Here is a 19,716-nt window from a genome sequence, read left to right on the forward strand (position 1 = left end):
TGAAGCACATGAAGTTGTGTCTGTCTTCAATCTCCAAATCAGTAAAGTAGAGAATGCAAGAAGAATAACTCGAAGTTTATCCAGATCCAGCCAACAAATCATTCTGCAAGGGACACCAAATACATCCAGGCAACAGAAAAGGAATCAGAGGGCTTCCCAGTCTGATTTGGCTCTAGCTGTGTGTCTCTCTGTTTTCTTCACATTTCTGGTAGCCTTTATCCTGGGAATCCTAGCAAGACCATGTATCGATGTTCTTTGGAGAAGAGTTACCAACAAGAAAAAGTCCTCCGTAGCTGACCCTGTCTCATCTGTAGAACAAAGACAGTATGATAATGAGGCCTACTCAAATGGAGAGGAACCAGAAGTGATTGGCATCCATAGGGAAAGGAGAGTCACGTTTAGTACTGTTGACATTAGAGAAACCAATAATGTACAGTATTATGATACTGTAGCAAGTGGTGAGCAGGAAAGCATCAACAATGATGTAGTGATTGAATGTGAAGCTGCCAAGGCTGAGATGGATACATATACAGCTGGAGATTCAGGAAGTGAGAAAAGTGTTCGACCAAGACAACCAGAGAAAACCCAGCAAGATGTCAGCAATCCCCCAAGGGTCACTGATGTAGGCTGTCAACAGAAAATAGAGTTTGAACACATTTCCGACTCTATTGAGCCAGAAAGAAGGAGGAGATTGTCCACACAATCAGATTCTTCCCTATATGACAAAGTATGTAATGAGGACCAAATGACCCAGACAGACCACGCAAAACCCAAGCCTGCTCAGATAGCAGAGGATTTGTTCCAGCAGAGAGCTGATTTCAGGACAGAAACAGAAATGGCACAAATTTCCACAGATGGCAGTGAAATTCCCGGCTTTTCATCTGAACCCTTTTCAGATTGGTTGCCACATACAAAGAACTCCAACCTAACAGATAATTCATGGAAGGACAATGATGAACAATTTGAATTTAGTGATTCTTTTCAAAGCACTTCCGCAAGGTCCAGCAGTGTTTGTGGTTTAACTAATCCAAAACTGCCTGTGCTATCAGCTTCAGACAAACATAAGGGGGACGACACATCCAGCTCCAGTTCGTGTATTAGTGAAGGTGAGCCTACAGAATATATTGTGAACTATAACAAAGAGGAGAAGCATATAAAAAGTAAGGATAGTGACGATGGTTTTCAAAAGCAAATATATGGTGAAGACTCTATCATACCCTCAGTGTGTTCAAATCATCCAGTCAAAACAAAGGACTCTTTTTCCTCCCATACCAGTGACAGTGATTGTGAGGACACCATAGTCAAACAACAAATAGATAAGGGAAAGGGGAAGGATGAGTCTGTTTGCGTATCTGACATGTTAACCAGCAGCAGCATTGCTACGGGTGAATGTGATACCAGAAAGGATGTTAATCCCACTCCACGCTCAAAGTGGCGTGTACTCAGTTTGAGTGTTCTTAAAGCACCTTCAACACCTGCAACTTATTCATCCTCTTCAAGCAGCGAGAGTGAAGTAGAAGTTGAAGACCTAAAGGAGGCTCCGAATATGGATCGACTTAATGAAGGAATCAAAATCAATGAGCAAGGAATATTGTCATCTGACTTGGATCGCCAACGCATTCTCCAAATCAAGAAGCATTTGATTGTCAATGCCCCAGTAGCAGCTTCTGATTCATCTTCCAGTGAAGAGAGTATGGATGAACCAAGAAATCAAACTAAGAGTAAAGAGCAAGAAAAAATTGTCATGGATGTTCTTCCAGTTCAAGGTTTTGAGTTTGCAAAAAACAATAACAAGCCACAGTGGCCATCACAAGTAATTAAAGCACCATCATCCTCTAGTAGTGGCAGTGAGGATGAAATGACACATGACGCAGTGAGGCAACGACCAGTGAAGGTAGACGTTGCTGGGCTTCCATTCCAAGACTCTCAAGCAGAAACAGAAGTATTGCAAAACAAAAGTTGTAATCTAGAGAAAAGGTGGCCAGAGATTGATCTTAAACACAGTGCACACATCAAGAAGCGTCTAGATATCAAACCACCGTTGCAGGTGTCTCAGTCATCTTCTAGTAGTGACAGTGAGGATGAAACACCAAACCAAATAAAGAAAAAAGAGCAAAGTCAGACGTACGTTCCAGGTAATTCAATTGAGGTGTCTCAACTTGTAAGTCGTGACCCACATACACAGTGGCCTGAACTTGATCTTAAAAACACCAAACGCATCAAGAAACGTCTCGATATCAAATCATCCACACCAAACTCCGACTCTTCTTCCAGTAGTGACGGTGAAGATGCAACAAGTCAACAAGACAAGCAGAGGCCAGTCCAGGTGGGCGTTGTGAGACTTCCATTTCAAGAAACTCTACGAGAAAGTCGTCATTCAGACAAAACATGGCCTGAACTTGATCTTAAACACTGTGTACGAATCAAGAAGCGTCTCGATATCAAACCATCTTCACTAGACTATGATTCTTCTTCCAGCAGTGACAGTGAAGATGAAACAAATCGACAAGACAAGCAGAGGCCAATCCAGGTGGACATTGTGGGACCATTTCAAGAAACTCAGAGGGAAAGGCATGGTTCAGACAAAAGGTGGCCTGAAATTGGTCTTGGAAATGCTACATTACCAAAAGAGCATGTAGATATCAAGCCTCCGTCACATGGTTCTGATTCCTCTTCCAGTACTGACAGTGAAGATGAAGTAACAAGTCACCCAATGAAGCATAGACCAGGCAAGGAGAAAACTGATATTCCTGAAACCAAATTTCCATTCACAAAATGTCATGATCAAGATATACAGTGGCCTGAACTTGATCTTAAAAAAAGTATACGCATCAAGAAACGTCTGGATATTAAAACATCATTGTCTCATTCATCTTCCAGTAGTGACAGTGAGGGTGAAACGCCAAATCAAATAAAGACACAAGAGCAAAGTGAGACATACATTCCAGGACATTCAACTGGAATCAAGAAGCATCTAGATATCAAACCATCCTCACCAGACGCTGATTCATCTTCCAGTAGTGACAGTGAAGATGAAACAAGGCGAGACAAGCAGAGGCCAGTCCAGGTGGGCATTGTGGGACTTCCATTTCAAGAAACTCTACGAGGAAGTCGTGATTCAGACAAAATATGGCCTGAACTTGATCTTAAACACAGTGTTCGCATCAAGAAGCGTCTCGATATCAAACTATCCTCACCACATGCTGATTCATCGTCCAGTAGTGACACTGAGGATGAAACACCAAACCAAATAAAGAAACAAGAGCAAAGTGAGACATACATTCCAGGAAATTCATCTAAAGTGTCTCAAATTCTAGGTCGTGACCCACAAACACAGTGGCCTCAAATTGATCTTAAAAACAGTACAGGCATCAAGAAACGTTTAGATATTAAACCATCCTCACCAGATTCTGACTCATCTTCCAGCAGTGACAGTGTATATGAAACAAGTCAACAAGACAAGCAGAGGCCAGTCCAGGTGGGCATTATGGGATTTCCATTACAAGAAACTCTACGAGAAAGACATGGTCCAGACAAAAGGTGGCCTGAACTTGGTCTTGGAAATGCTACATTCACAAAGGGGCATGTAGACATCAAGCCTCCGTCGCATGGCTCTGATTTATCGTCCAGTACTGACAGTGAAGATGAAGTAACAAGTCACCCAATGAAGCATAGACCAGGGAAGGAAAAAACTGATATTCCTGAAACCAAATTTCCATTCACAAAATGTCATGATCAAGATATACAGTGGCCTGAACTTGATCTTAAAAACAGAACACGCATCAAGAAACGTCTGGATATTAAAACATCATTGTCTCATTCATCTTCCAGTCGTGACAGTGAGGGTGAAACACCAATCCAAATAAAGAAACAGGAGCAAAGTAAGACATACATGCCCAGACATCCATCTAAAGTGTCTCAAATTGTAAGTCATGACCCACAAACACAATGGCCTGAACTTGATCTTGAACATACTACATCCATTAAGAGGCATCTAGATATCAAATCACCATCACCTGGCTCTAATTCATCTTCCAGTAGTGACAGTGAAGATGGAACAACACAGCACACAGAGAAAAGGCCAGAGGGCATGGGACTTGAACAATTCACAGTTCAAAAATCTCAAAAAGCAATTCATGATAGAGACACACGGTGGCCTGCTTTAGATCTTGGTAGTTTTATTCACATCAAAAAACGTTTGGATTTCAGAGCTGCAGTACCACTTACCACAGCGGAATGTATGGAAGATTTACACATCACCCCAACCACTGTGGATTCAGATCCAGATTCAAGATGGCCTACACTGGATCTTAGCAATGTTCTCCATGTAAGAAGACGCCTAGATGTTAGGACACGTGAGAATGAATGTGTGACAACAGAGCAAACTGAGAAAAAAACAGCCAGAACTGATATGGACATTACATCTTCTCCACTTGGGACAAAATTGCCTAACTTAAATTTGAGCATCCCCTTCATCAAGAGACGTATGAACATCAAAACACCACTTCAACCAGTGGACTCTTCTAACGGTGTCAGTGAAAGCAGGTTTTCAGGCCACACGGTGAAACATGAGATTAGTCAAGTTGTTGTAGGAATTGAAAATCATGACAAACAGATGAAAATTAATGAAGAGAACATTTATGTCAAAAGAGGCCTTGATATCAAAGCACCACAACCAGATCCACCTCTTGGAAATGTCGCTCCAGGCACACAATCTGTATCAAATTCCTCCACAAGTGACAGTGAAGATGAGACACAAGGCCATGCAACAACAGGATTGGGAGAATCTGCCACATCAAGGAACACAGAAAAGGCATTAATTGGGTCTCCTAAGAACCCAGCGATACGCAATTATTACAGTCCAAAAAGAGATCACAATATTAAATTAGAAAAGTATATAGCTATTGCAGATGACATGGGAGACAGAACAACTGACAACATATCACCAGACATTAACCCAGAACTGGAGTCACGGTGGGCTTCGATGAACCTTGGTATCTCCCGTTTCAGAAAGCGTCTCGAAATCAGTTCCCCTACACGTGAAATGCCAGATTTACCCTCAACACCCCCACCTGGCTCTCCTTTCTCTCCTAGCACTGACAAAATCACTGGGAGTGCCGGCAGCAGAACAAGGCAAAAGAGAAAGGATCTTGGAATGGAAGGAATCCTACTCACAAAATCATCTCCAAAAGCTGAATACGAACCAGGGAATGTGTCTCTCAGTTTGAAGGGTACAATTATAGTACAGTCTGACAGCCTCTGCAAAACTGAAAAAAAGACAAACCCAGAGACCATAGTGACTGGTTTTGCTATGCCACATTTAAGGAAGTACCTGGATATCAAGGTCAGTGAAAAAACTGTAGCTACACAACCAGAACAGCAGCTACATGTCTCCTCCTCTAGCAGTGAGAATGAAGAAGCACCAGCAGAGTATGTGGATAGAAGACTGAAAGGAAGAACTGAGAGTCAAACTATGGAGGAGGGCAGAATGGCAGGTGTAGACCTCAAAAGCCAAACTTTAAAAGGGAGAGAGGAGTCCAAACAGGTGAAGCCAAATTTGAGCCACACCCATATCCCTAAAATCAAGAGGACTGTGGACATAGGAGCATCATTACAGAAGGAAAGTTCCTCCAGTGAAAGCAGTGAGGAAGAGACAAATGACCACAGTTCTTTGACTCCTAATGTCCCACATGTTCAGAGGAGTCAGAACGTCAAGGCACCATTAACAGAACAAAGTGATTCCTCATCTTCTTCCAGCGAAAGTGGAAATGAGGTGGCAGAATGCCCCGCAAAACAAAGCAAATCAGTAAAATCAGAAATGACTGTAAAAGACCTGTCAACCACTTATTATAAGCGTTCGATTTTTCAGTCTTCATTGCCATCTAGTCGTTCTTTTTCTCACACTGATCCAATTGTAGACCACACAAAGAGAAGACATGAAGGTACTGACACGGCTACTGTTGCAGACAAGAGCCCATCTCTTGGTGTGGGATTAAGCGATTATTCTCTTCCCAGTATGAGGTTTGATGATGTAGTAAGGCGAAGGATTGAGGAGTCCAAAAGAACCCTAGATACGGACATGCTCTCAGGATCAAGGTTGACTGGCATCGCTCACCAATCAACAGACTTAATTTCCAGTACAAGTAAACACCCGCACGTAAATTTATCAACTCCACAACAGGACCCACCTGTACAGCCACCTGCTTACTCCATGTACTCCAGAAGAGAAAGTGAATACCAAATAAGTCACGACAGAGGGAGAACTGATGGAACACTGATACATACACACTCATCTTTCATTGATAGTAGTGGTCCTCTTGCATCCAGCAGAGCGATTGCCAAGAGGGAAAACATACCGAGCAGAACAAATGAGATTTTGAGGGCTGCACCCACAGACAGGACTGTAAGGAAAGGCCTCAATGCCTTAAAAGTCATGTCATCGGAAAGGCAAAAATGGGATTTACAAGCTGAATACGTGGACAAAGGTAAATCCCCTCTATTTGATGACCATGGACAAAAAGTTGAAAGCAGTTTTAGCTATCCAAGAACTGAAGGGATCAAGTCAGTGAGCACACAGCCACAAAGAGAGTTGCATCTTCCTTCTATTTCAGCTGACAGTAGATCTACAGAATTATTTTATAATATTCCACTCTACAGGAAGCACGATTTTGGTGGCACTGAACTAACACAGGAGCCCCGACCTCCTCTTTCAGCAGCAGCACCACCACCAGATGGCTCAGTAGCACGCTCTCTCACCGAGAGACATGAAAAACAGGGTTCAGAAGCCACAACACTCTATTTGCAACACAAAGGAAGTGTAGTACAATCTGACCTTTCTTCAAACGTGTCAGAAAACCTGGAAGACTATTTTGACTACTCAAACATGATCAGTCATGTTTGATGAGGAAATCTCTGTATCCTTCTTCTTCTTCTTTTCCTTTCGGCTTTTCCCTTCAGGGGTCGCCACAGCGAATCAATTTCCTCCATCTAGCCCTGTCCTTTGCATCCTCTTCTCTCACACCAACTACCTTCATGTCTTCCCTCATTACATCCATAAACCTCCTCTTTGGTCTTCCTCTAGGCCTCCTGCCTGGCAGTTCAAAACTCAGCATCCTTCTACCAATATATTCACTATCTCTCCTCTGGACATGTCCAAACCATCTCAGTCTGGCCTCTCTGACTTAATCTCCAAAACCTCTGACATGTACCTCTGATGTACTCATTCCTGAGGAAATCTCTGTATCCAAAAATATCAAAATACTAGTGGCATTGTTTGATTTTTTTTTTTTGGCCATGAAATTAAGTGTAAACCCTTATAATTTACTGTAATAACTGTTCTCTACTGCATCAAGTTCTTAAATGTCCGTAAAAAAACATTTTTAAAATAATGCAGCAGCAATTATTTCATGTAATCAATTTTGCATTTAGATTTCATATAATCTGTGTAGTCATGAATTATTACACAGAGAAACAAAATCATATTCGGAGCATAAGGGTGAGCTTTCATTTTTAACGAGTGCATCAAATTAATGGTAATGAATAAGTTTTGTTGATGGTTCTTGATACTTGATTTTTTTCTTTTACAAATATTAATAATAATAATAAGCCAGTAAGTTATTAAACCCTTTTATTTATGTATATAGACATAGGTTATAGTGAAAACAGACATATAGACACTTAACATAGTTTACATACATATATACAGTTGGAACAAAAGTGTCCATCCTCCTGCATTATGATGGGAGAGTACAAAAAAACCTCTTCTGAACAGAGTACAAACACTGTATGTGTATTTGTACTAAGTAAGCAACTGAACATCTATGTCAGTCTTACATGGTATGACAATGCAGGCTTTCAAAGTTTAACCGCCGCTGTTGTCAATGACATGAGACCTGATGTGCGTTTTCAAAACAAATTCCAATGTATTTTTCATGCATCATGAGAAATGTTTAAAAGTTGCAAAACAGGTAATGCTCTTCCAATAAATAAAATTATATTCCACATAATGGCTTTTGTTGCTTAAAATTTTACAGCATATGTAACGATGCGTGTGAATGGGTAAATGCAGGAGGGAGTTCCTGTTCCACCGTGAGGTCACAGGTGTGTTCCAGGTCTCGATAGACACAATCATGTTGTTCTTCAGAATTAACATAATTGTGAAGATCAAATTTCAACACAAAACACTTTCACAAATTCCTGTACAAAACAATAACGCATTTGGGAAAAAAATGTCAAAAAAAAAATCTCATCCATTCACAAAAGGCTCTGTTGGAGCATGCATGCAAATATTAAATCTGACATTTCAGCATCACGCCACAGCCATGGACAAAAATTTATACATGTGTTACAAGAACATTATACTAGGCAAAAAAACAAAAAAACGAAAACAGCACAGCATCATCACACAGCTCCAACCTGTCAGTGTCCATTGATTTCATTAGATCTTATGGGTGGTACAAAGCAACGCTTTCAGCAAACCTACCTTGCTACTCAAGCTTTAAGGACCTCATCCTGAGGGCTGCTGGTCTTCCACTCTAGTTATATTAACACTGTCGGTGTTGGGAGAGGTGCCACCAGTAAGAGGAGACCTGAAACTATTGGTGGACTTGGGAGGACAATACAGATGCCACATATCAAGACAAAATAGACACAAACTAACTCTATGTCAACTTATAACACAGCCCAAACAGTCTGAATTCATCCTGAAATTATCCCTGACCACTCTGTGTGCCTGTATGTGCATGGGCATTTGTGTGCGTGTGTTGTACGTGTTTTTGCTTGTGTATATACATTTGGGGTTTGTTGGTATGTGTGAGGGACACACAGTCACTTCCATGTTTGAGGCACAGTAATACTCTTACCTACACAACATAAGTCGCATAAATTGATCATCAGACCAATAAATGCTGATCAGAGCACTAGTGGCTCACCGCTGTATTGGAATAAGAGTTAGTAAGCAGCAATGCTAATTTGTTTGGTGTTATGAGGTCTGAAACATTTGCAGGGGGCAAACTTTTTTTTAGTTGAAGCAAAACAGCAAGAAGGAACAAAAACTGGAGGGGAAAATCACTGGCACAAATCAATAGTAAACAACACAGGTAGCAGAAACCCGTGCGCAACCACTAGACAGTGTGCTTCTTGAAGAACTCCTATTTAAGTCACAATATGACAAACAATAGTTAGTGCCATCTGTCCAGAAATGCTCAAGTCCATGGTCATTGCACAGATATACAATAATTAAATGTGTCCAGGTCATAGTAACCCTGTTTAAAACTCAGACACACTACATGAATGGTCACTTCTATTGGTTTGTCTGTGTTGAATTCAAGGAGTGAGGAGTGGATCTCCCACACAATACCATTTTGCTTCTGCGCATGATACCATGTTATTCTAACAAAGACAGCAATTTGACATGTCACAGTGAGAGAGAGCGACGCCACTGGAGATTGCTGCCAGCTTGCCCACTAGGAGACTGCGGTAGGGAACTTAACTCCACCATGGCAGCCCTCCATTTCTGTACTCTGTGCAGCAAACTCAGGGACCCTCCCATCCTTGCCCCACAGTCCAACCCTTTCTCTATCAAGATGCACCCACTGTTACTGCTTTACCATTAGTGTATTGTTTACTTATTGGTTGTTGATTCTCAAAGTTGTTGTTGTCACAGTTGAATTTTATCCGTTTTGCTTTGCTTCTATGACATCTGTCTTTCCTTGTACCATTCCACAAACTCGTCCAACAAAACTGGCCCTGATAGAATGATGAGGTAAAGTACATAAGATTAGATTTAAGCGACACTCCCATGAAGCTCTGATGGGACATTTTTGTAGATACTCACATGCACCATCCTCATCGTAGTTACTGAGGTCCAGGTTGATTGTCCTGCTGAACTCTAAAACATTGCACCATTGGTCTTTGTTGATGACTTTGTACTTTGATTGCTAATGAAGGGTAAAGAAATGCCTTACGTGAGTACAAAAAAACCCTCAACGTTTCTTTTGAAGTAAACATGATTTTAAGCATCTTCACATCAACTAATCTGTGCTGCAAAGGAACTTTGTCACTCTTACCTCTAAAAACTGATTAAACACGGGAAACAGTGGCCATGTCTTTCCCAGAAGAAGCCCCAACATACACTTAGCTGTGTTCAAGTCCAAACTCCTGTGATCCTTTTCCTGATCAATCAAAGCAGATAAAGCTTCAGAAAATTAATGCAAAATGTCAAATACGTTTTACACCAATTAGGACTCATCATCATTGACCTGAAATTATACCTATTTCATATAAAATATGCTAAATCCCTCAACCCACTGCTTACACTTAAGAAAGATAAAACACTTGAAATTTGCATGCACCACATCAGTGCAGTGACCATGAGATCCAAGATCTTAACCAACTGTTTCACACAAGTGTTTTATGATGCGGCAGAATAAACTGAACTGAATTTGTGTTTAGGGATGCCATACACATTTATTCTCTGGGAAACGGTTTTCAACTCACCCGAGCAAAATCAAAGGCGTATCTATAAATGAGCTTAAAATTGGTCCCGTCATTTAGGACAGATCTCAGGTAGTCCAGAGAGTTTCTCAGTCTTTCTGTGGAGTCACAGCTGTTGATGACAGAAAAGAGCCCTTAATAATTATTGAGTTTCAGAGACATAACTAAAACAAAAATGTCTTAAAACTCAATTCCAGAAAATCGGGAGTGAGGGAGCTTACGTACCGCAGGGAACCCATGCCTCTCAGCCACTCCTGGCGAGTGAAATATCCCATACTCTGAGCATCCAGCTTCCAAGCCAGAACCAGCATCACCACCTGGGCACAAACAACAACCTTTACTACTACTCTCATCATTACAACCAGAACAGCAGCTGCATTCTGTTTAAACAGAACAAGTCTCAATTTATATCATTAATCTATCCTTGAAACGGTTTATTCTATGTCAAATGCAAGAAACAAGAGAACTTGATAATGCTTGAAACAAAGAATGAGTGTGAGTAAATACTGATGGTCAAGTCAAACTAGATCTCCACATTTATGTCAATAACTTTATTTTCTGAAAATCCAAGCTGCAAGTTTAAATACAAAACCTTAAAATTAGTAACAAAAATGTTATGTCACCAAAGTGTTGAAATATTTGCATAGTCTGAGTGACAAACTATGAGCGAACTGACAGATTAAGATGAAATCTCAGTGCTGAACATTTATAAACAATCAAAATGTGAAATGTCCTTACATTCTCTGGCTCCACGCCAATGTCCTCACAGAACTTCTCCATGCCCTCTGGACCCACCACATCGTCACAACCTATTTCAGACACACAAGTGTGAAGCCACATATCACGTCAGTTGCACTTGTGAAAATAAAAAAAATCTTTACTTGGTTTAAATATGAATACACTGAAAAAGTATGATGCTGTGACTGCTGGTGCAGCTCTTAAAAACACCTCACCTGCATATTCATAGAACCATTCCAAGCATCTTTTACTAGAGAATGTCTCCTCCTCACGGATTTGTGATGTTTCATGTTTTCTGAAAATACTGCAGATGATATAGTCACATATGCAGCAACAGTACTAAAACTATAGCACATAAGTAGTCAATGCTTTAGAAGAGGATTTTCCTTACTGCATATTCAAGATGTTGCATACAATCCATTTCATACAGAAATAATGAATACTGAGTGCATAAATGTGACGGACTAAAGTAGACAAGTAAAGTAGACAAGTTATTCAGTGATCATTAACAAACAAGTATCCTCCACTATAGGTCAGTTTAATTGAATAAAAACCTATTATTTCATTGTCAAATCTAAAGACTTTAGAGACTTCAAGGACTTTAAAGACTTGCTCTGTTGATTCACTACTTGCTTCGGTTAACTGCAATTTGGATATCAGAGAAAAAAAATGACAAAAAGTAGCTTAGTATTTCAAAATTAGCAAAAAGCTGCACTTCAGTACATTTAATGAAAAAATACCAAACAGCTTTCGAGTTATGCCTTAAAAAACTTTCACTCGTGACAAATTCAACTCACAAAATGAATCTGAATTCTACTTGTAATGATGGAAGTCAACGAAATACAAACTACAAAAAAAAAGTCCTGATTATTTAAATAAATAAAATATAAAAGGAACCACTTGACTTTAGAACTGATGTGTACGCATTCCTTCAGAAAAAAAAAAAAAAAGTTTTTAAGTTATGTTCTGGAAACAAGACATGGCTGGCAGATGAACAAATGGAATCCGTCCTTCATGCCGCTTTCCACTTAGTTTGTGGTGCAGGTAAAGAATGTCACACCTGTCCTGGCGACTTTTCTTGGCTGATGTGTCGTCTCCAGCAGACGGTCTTCTCTTTTTCCTGGGAGGCATGGCTCTAGAGCAACAAGCTGTGGAAGCAATGCAAACACAGACTGATATACGACTATTATGGCAGGATTTGTGTATGTGTGTGTGTGTGTATATATATATTTATCTTCACACACACTGTCTCTAAGAGTTTGTCATACAATTCAGACATGCACACCATTTTGGCAGGAGGATAAATGATGACAATCAGTGTTTGAGGTCGACTAGGAAACACACCAGCAGCTGAATACTCACCCGAGGGGTGGCTATCCTGTCCAATGTCTTCTGTCAGGTTCTGTCAAAGCAGACAAACACACAAACACACACGCTTGTCAGCCAACTCACAAGTCGATAATGCACACTGAACATGTAGAATGGAGTTGCTAATACGCATTTACCAGCCTGTGCAAGGTGTGATGGATCTTATGGATGCTCGCCAGTGTAGTCAGGTGGGAATTCAGCTGAAAATCTATTTCCACCAAAAATAAAGACAACAAAAACCCGAGTTTAAGCATAAAAAAAACAAAAAACAACCTTTTTTCTCCTTATCATACATGCTGAGCTTGTCACAAGTTCGAGGGTACAAGAAGGTCACACCACAATAGTACTAATATAAATCGATTATTGAAGTTTCGGTGTGTGATCAACACAGACCTCAAATCAGGCTCATCTCATTCCCACTTAAAATGGTTACGTTTCAGAAAAGGACAGAAAACGTCTCGCACCAATGAGGGAGGGAATCCATGTATCCCCGAACGACAAGCGAAGTCGAAAACGGGTGATCGTGTATGTTACCTTGTTGACAAGACGTCAACTAGTCGATGCTGTTAAAATATGTCATCGAACACCGATGCTTTCAGTTTACCTCCAGAGGCCGAAATCCGAGCAGAAAACTAACATCCGAGCAGATAGCACTAGCTTCGCACCTAAAAGAACGGCACAGACGAGCAACTTGCTTAGAGTTTACAAAGTATCTAGAGAGTTGTGTGTATGGGCTTTGTAGTCCATTTCCTCCAGAGAGGCCATTAGAAGCTGCACTACGGTTGGATACCTAAACTACAATTCCCAGGCCTTAAAGCACAACTACTTCTTTAAGACCCCTCGACCCCCTACGTTTACCCCAAACTGAATGCAATTCAACATTGTTTAAAAAAAAACAACAAAAAAAACCAACACTATATTCTCATTAGCACACAAGTATTGCGCAGACGTTTTTGCAGCAGCAAGTGTAGCTGCCGCAAAAAGCTCGTCAGCGCTGCTGTACCGGGCGATGTAAGATTTTACACAACTGCGTCACAATTTTCATTCTCTCTAACAGTCCGCAATTGAACGGAAAACTGACCTATTTACTCAGGCGCTGCGATGACCCCAAGTTTGAGTGGAAACACGGAATAGATCTCCAGTAATAATGAAAATCAAGATCACAACGCATCGATTGCCATCGAAAACCATGTGAATTTAACTGAGGCTGGTTGCTTTCAGTCGAACACCGCTTAACATTACACACACACAAAAATAGCTTGAAGAAAGATTACCGCGTTACATGTATGCGCCTATAGGTCCAATTCAACTGGAATTACATTATCTTTAATTCCTTTGTTGTCGCCCAATACTGCACTCGAAATACAAAGGGACCACCAAACAGCACGGAATTCATTCGGTCTCATCAAACCATACAGAATAACGGGCAAGGAAAATATGTAGAAATACAGAACGTCTGTTTACTTCTCTACCAGAAACTCTGCAGCATCCGAGAAGGGTCGCAATTTGATGCAGAAAAGCCTCTTTAACGTTACTACTTACTTGCCGCATCAGAGTGCATTTTTATGAAACATACAACTGTCTGTGGGAAGTCCGCAGACCGGCCAATAGGCGGGCCTTGTCAACGTAAACCACGCCCACGGACGATGATTGAAACACAGCCTGCTAGATTTCCGCCCACGCTCGCTGGTGATTGGTTATCTCAGATGTCAAATCACAAGTAGGTGGCAATTAAAATAAACCCCTCCCATAAATAAATATCATTGGACAGAGTTCCCAAACATGCTGCTCCAGCTGTACCACTCATTGGTCCACACATTTTAGCGAGCTTGTCAATTACTAGAATATCCTCGTGCAAGCTTGAAACCAATCCCACGAGGAAATCTGATTGGTCAGGTTCTTCATAAACCGGCCCCCCAGTAATACTGTCCTATGGACTACGTAGTTCATTGTCGGAGCCGGGTGAAAGTTGTTGGGAAGACGGATCGTGCATTTAATTTTTAAGTACATGCAAATTCGCACAGTACAAAGACGCGATATAAAAACAGACAATTTTTAGTCAAGTAGATCCCTATTAGTGGACTCGTCCATCATCCGAGTTGAAGCTACTCTACGGAGGAAAGGAGTTCGCTGGGGCATCCTTAGAGATGGAGTGAGGAGCTCAGTCACCAGGGAGGAGCTCGGAGTAGAGCTGAGATGATTCGGATGCCTCCCTGCTCAGACTTACATCTGTGACCCGAACCTGGATAAGTGGTTGAGAATGGAGAGATGGATGGATGGATGGATGGATGGATGGATGGAAGGATGGATGGAGGGATGGATGGAGGGTTGGATTCTCATTCAGAATTTGATGTCTGCAATATATTTGTAACAATTTAGGACATGGGCACATTTACTCTCGTACGTGTTGTAAAAATGCATGTCTTTTGCAATAAAGTATTGACTCTGAAAACAATGAGTCAATTCTGACCTTAAAGTTAAAAGTCTCAAAATTGTGAGTTAATCAGCATTTGCTGATTAGGTCAGGTGGATGGATTATTTAGATCGAAATGCTCTCTAACAAGAATTTAAACAAATTACCACCATGATAAAAAATTAAGAGCAATAAACCTTTTGTGTGCATTGACAGTCATAGATATTTTTCTTTATAAAAGTGTTGTACTGATAGTTTTGTTGATTATATACATGTGGTACAAAACCTGCCAAAATCAGATCACTGTGAATCACTTTTAACTGAAACACCTACTGCTCGCGTTTCATATCACCTGAACATCAAGACCTTCTCATGATTGACCTATAGTAGGACTGATATGTTCATTTACATACTTAATGCTTCTTTTTTTTTAGTTATCACATAGTATTTCTAGCCAATATTTCTTTTATTTTGAAAGAGCTTTGAAGGGCAGGGCCTCTCCTTCAAGGGGGCGGAGCTAGAAACTGAATTCTGGGCGGAGCTATTATTTCCTTCCTGATATCAGACACCAACACAGACAGCAGACAGTACTGTACTTCCTCAGAAAGTGTCTGACAAGGTGTCTGCAGTCTCCTGCATCATGACTTCTGGAGAAGCGGGACAGACCATCACAGTGACGACTGAGGCAGCAGAACCTGCTGCTGCTGGCCCAGCTGCACTGAAAGGGACCTGGATGGTGAGAAGCAGCAGAATATTTTCAGCATACATGCTTGGATGAACGTGGTTATTATAGGCCATTGTTTTACATACATTATCCCTGACCCGCATGTGTCTTGTAGTGCCCAATAGGTGATCATCACATCCATCAAAATGATTTCAGAATGGTTTGGAAAGAGTGCCAGGAGGAGAGTTTCTGGTACAGAGGTACTCCCGTAGATATTCAACACACACACACACACACACACACACACACACACACACACACACACACACACACACACACACAGACACAGTGGGTTTACATTCCTCTCTGAATTCAATGTGGCCACAAAAAACACACCACTTGGAGGCATTGAGTGAAGTTACAAATGCTGACATTTTACAAGAGATCTTGCTTCAACTTGTGTTTAGGCTGAGCCAAACAGGGACTGTGCTGATTTTACCCAAATTTTACATCTAAATCCTGCAACCCTCCTCCCTGTCATATCACTAAAGGAATAAAGGATGTGGTACATGAACTTTGCACTAAAACCTACACTTTTTTGTGTAACTAACAAAACATTCAGTGATTCATCAGTTATTCACACCCACATAGCTGTACTGTATATACAACCTTCAGACTGCTGGAACTTGAGCATTCAAAACTGGCATGTACCGCATGTATGTCGTGTTATGTTATCTTATGGCGGGGTCTGAATGCATTAGTTTGAAGATAACCAAGAGTAATGATCCATGTGTCATGTGTAAACTTGTCGTTGCCTTTAACCTTGATCGCTGCCCTTCCATTCACTGCCTGCCATTCAGGTGCTGCCTGTTCTCTACCATGCTGTTGCATAATCATAATAAAACCCTGTTAGCAGTACTTCCTGAATTAGAAATTTTTGAACCAATAAATTAATATTCGCTGTTGTCGCCGACTGAGACGACAAAGTGGACAACTCATGCCAAAGGAGGCAGGACCATTCCGTGATAGAAAGTGATCGTCCTTTGTCCTGCATTGAGAGCAATTCTGATTCTTCTACACTTTGTGTCCATGTGTGTCTTACTGCTGCTTACGTTGTATAAACTGACTCCATTCTTTTTTGTTTTTTTTAACAGCTCTACCCTTCTCTGCGGCTGGCATGACATTCACTGGTATTCTTATTTACAATGGTAAGGCACTGACGTTCAGTAACATTCTCTCATCGTATCACAATTAAACATGTAAAGTACAAACATTTGTTTTTAGCTCATTAGGATCTAAGTTCATCTTTATTTCCATGCAGGCATCTGGAAATCATCAAAGCGTTTTGGTCCCTTTCCAAAGCTTATCGGTGTGTGACATGTCGTATTTTGGACTCATTTTCTAAGAAACTGCACCAAAACAATTCCTCGGCTATTGTTGCTCCCACATTATATATATATTTTCTCTTCTTCAGGTGCTGGGATCTTTGGTTTTGCACTCGGGAAAGCATCGTATGCTGGAACATGTCGAAAGAAGTTTCAGCAGCTTGGCTTTGGCCCAGATCGCTATGGAAAGGACCGTGATCACAGACTCAGGTGAGGGACTATGTTGAGTTTAAAGATTCCATGGCATCATTTTGATGAGGGCAAGTTAATCTCCTGATGTGTTGCACTCTGTTTAAATAGTGATAATAATTCATGTTCTCCATAATATATTCAGGATAGAGGCAGTAATGTCAAGTAGATAGAACTTCTGAAAAGTAGGTGACACTCTTACCACAATGAGAGAAATGTTTATGTTAGGGTATTAGGAGACAGTGTGCCTGTGGGAACTGACAAGATATTTTAAACAAGCAGACCTGGAAGGTTCTTCATACAGTAAGGGCAGGTCATTTCTCTAAAGGGAGGCCATTTGGTGGAACATATAAGTGTTGGAAAATTTAAATCTGTTGTTGGGATGGTCTTGAATTGGTATAAAAGCTAAAAAAATTTTTTTACAATAGTCATAATCACATTCTTAAACTGCTGTGTCTCCCTACTGGTATGTTTTACATAAATCTGATTCATCACAGTGAGTTAATAATTATTCAGAGAATTAGCAACTTTCATGAACCTGAAAGAACTTTCCTGACACCACTTGCAGATGATAAAGAAAAGGGACTTATCTGAAAAAGTCTTCTCTACTCAACAGACATGTTGCTTCAAACCTGTATATATTAGCATTAATATGATGGTGTTTCCACAAATGTGCAGATTATTCGTGCTCTGTGCACTCATTCTTTTCTGTAGCCTGGATAACAAGTTTATCACATTTGATAGTCTCTCATATTTACAGTCTCTCTTCTCCGTATGTGAGGGGTTCAGTCTCGCCCTACGTCAACAGAAACGGAACTGTCATCCCTCTCTTCTATAAGAGGACAGGGATGGAGACAGTGATGTAAACTGGCAGCTCTGTACTTTTGAGTCCCGATCTCAAGCCCTGGAAGCTGCTGGCTGGGTTCTGGTGTCACTTCCTGCAGGTTGTTGCCCAGAAATATCCTGATAACATTAAGAAAAAAAGAAAGCATTGGCAGACAGTGACGTCTCTGCAGAAACAGATGCTGCCACTGTTTTTCTGCTCCTTAATATAAAACTTACAGTGAATATATTTATTTTAGTCTTTTTTTTTTCCTCTGGCATACATCTTGCAAGCTATACATACTACCATTACAAAATTTTAAAACAGGTTAACCATATTGTGTAGTTACGACTTTTGATGTGCTGAAGTTTCTGCAATTTTTATTTTGCGTGGTTTCCATGGAAATTTTTGTCTGACTGATTGATCATCTTCTCCATTCCATAAATCCAAAACAATGGATTGATATCTCAAATCACTAAAGGAATAAAGGATGTGCTACATGAACTTTGGACATCTACACATAACAATTGTTTAACGCTAATTTTTCACACTTTATCTTTAAATAAATAATATAATATATTTACTTGCTCCTGCCACTCACCAGAATATTATCCCAGCAGATGCCACCATGTGTGTGACGAATGTAAGAAGAAAGCTGAATCTGCGCCTGAAAAAGCAGTCTAAAGATAGAGGTAAAGGTATCATGTGTCACCATCATGAGCTATTAGAAGCATATAGTGTAAATTGGATAAGCGATAATTTAACATCTACTCACGAACATGTAAAATAAATTTATTAAAAATGTTCAATATGTGCCTTTAAGTAATAATTTTTGCTTTTGTCAATAGATGCTGCACTGATCTATTTTTGATGTATTGCTGTTATACTGTGCATGTACTTTGTACACACTAAACAGCTCTCAGTGTGTATCTATGAATTCCAGCTTGTGTGTTATAGATACACAAGCTGGAATTCATGTTATAGATTGTGTGTTAATATTTTGTACAATTTTTCTACTGTGACTTTATCACAAAGTCTGTTTCTTGTGTGGAACAAAGTCAGCTGGACTTGTAGGAAAAGCTCAGCTGACTTCATTCAACACAGATCTTCCGTGACCTGGATGAATGACAATCTTCACAAAGTCTTGTTGTTGTCCAGTATTGCGCCTCATAGCCTCAGGGCAGCTTGCCACAAGGGGGCGGTATTGTCACTTGTGATATTGTCTCAGTGGAATCCGTACAAAACATGAGTACAGTACAGAATTTGTTTCTACATGTCTGTGTAGGTCCTTAGACATACAGGAGTACAGGGTTTATGAAGAGTGCAGCACCATGTATTGGCTTTATTGAAAGCTGCTGTTTACTTTGGCAATAAAAAATAAAGGGAATATTTGTTAATTGTTTGTGGTGTTCTTTTCCAGGCTGTGTAGATATGCAGATGTATCTGTCTTTAAACAGTATACACTCTTATTCACAATCTATGCAAATATTATTTATATAGTCTTCTGAATGGTCCATAACTCCCTGACTGCAAATGGGAGAGTCCCGGAGAGATGATGTTCTACATGGTGTTCTGTGTGTCATGCTGACATTTATTCATTTATATCAACCTATTAAAATATGGTATAAGAGATTATTTAAAA

At 40.4% G+C, this 19,716-nt stretch overlaps 2 protein-coding genes across 7 annotated transcripts; one reads left to right on the top strand and one right to left on the bottom strand.

Moving 5' to 3' along the window:
* Positions 1-7,610: 7,610 nt before the first annotated feature.
* On the bottom strand, positions 7,611-14,204 carry dcun1d4 (DCN1, defective in cullin neddylation 1, domain containing 4 (S. cerevisiae)). 6 transcript variants are annotated; one of them, XM_068318512.1, is made up of 11 exons: positions 14,143-14,204; positions 12,738-12,808; positions 12,595-12,634; positions 12,293-12,380; positions 11,448-11,536; positions 11,233-11,303; positions 10,720-10,811; positions 10,498-10,606; positions 10,068-10,172; positions 9,836-9,938; positions 7,611-9,747 (listed from the first exon to the last, which is right to left on the bottom strand). In XM_068318512.1, the coding sequence occupies exons 1-11, from the start codon at positions 14,159-14,161 to the stop codon at positions 9,692-9,694; spliced, it is 843 nt and encodes a 280-aa protein (XP_068174613.1). In that variant the 5' UTR covers positions 14,162-14,204; the 3' UTR covers positions 7,611-9,691. The 6 variants fall into 6 exon arrangements, with proteins under 6 accessions (XP_068174613.1, XP_068174612.1, XP_068174611.1 ...); XM_068318511.1 differs by having other exon boundaries at positions 11,448-11,527; positions 14,073-14,172; XM_068318510.1 differs by having other exon boundaries at positions 14,073-14,172.
* A 470-nt stretch (positions 14,205-14,674) lies between these two features.
* ociad2 (OCIA domain containing 2) lies at positions 14,675-19,456 on the top strand. Its single transcript, XM_068319950.1, has 6 exons — positions 14,675-15,749; positions 15,853-15,937; positions 16,832-16,885; positions 16,999-17,046; positions 17,152-17,272; positions 18,695-19,456. The coding sequence occupies exons 1-6, from the start codon at positions 15,654-15,656 to the stop codon at positions 18,756-18,758; spliced, it is 468 nt and encodes a 155-aa protein (XP_068176051.1). The 5' UTR covers positions 14,675-15,653; the 3' UTR covers positions 18,759-19,456.
* Positions 19,457-19,716: the final 260 nt, after the last annotated feature.

Source organism: Antennarius striatus, chromosome 7 (genome assembly GCF_040054535.1).
Source record: "Antennarius striatus isolate MH-2024 chromosome 7, ASM4005453v1, whole genome shotgun sequence".
Lineage (NCBI taxonomy): Eukaryota > Metazoa > Chordata > Actinopteri > Lophiiformes > Antennariidae > Antennarius > Antennarius striatus.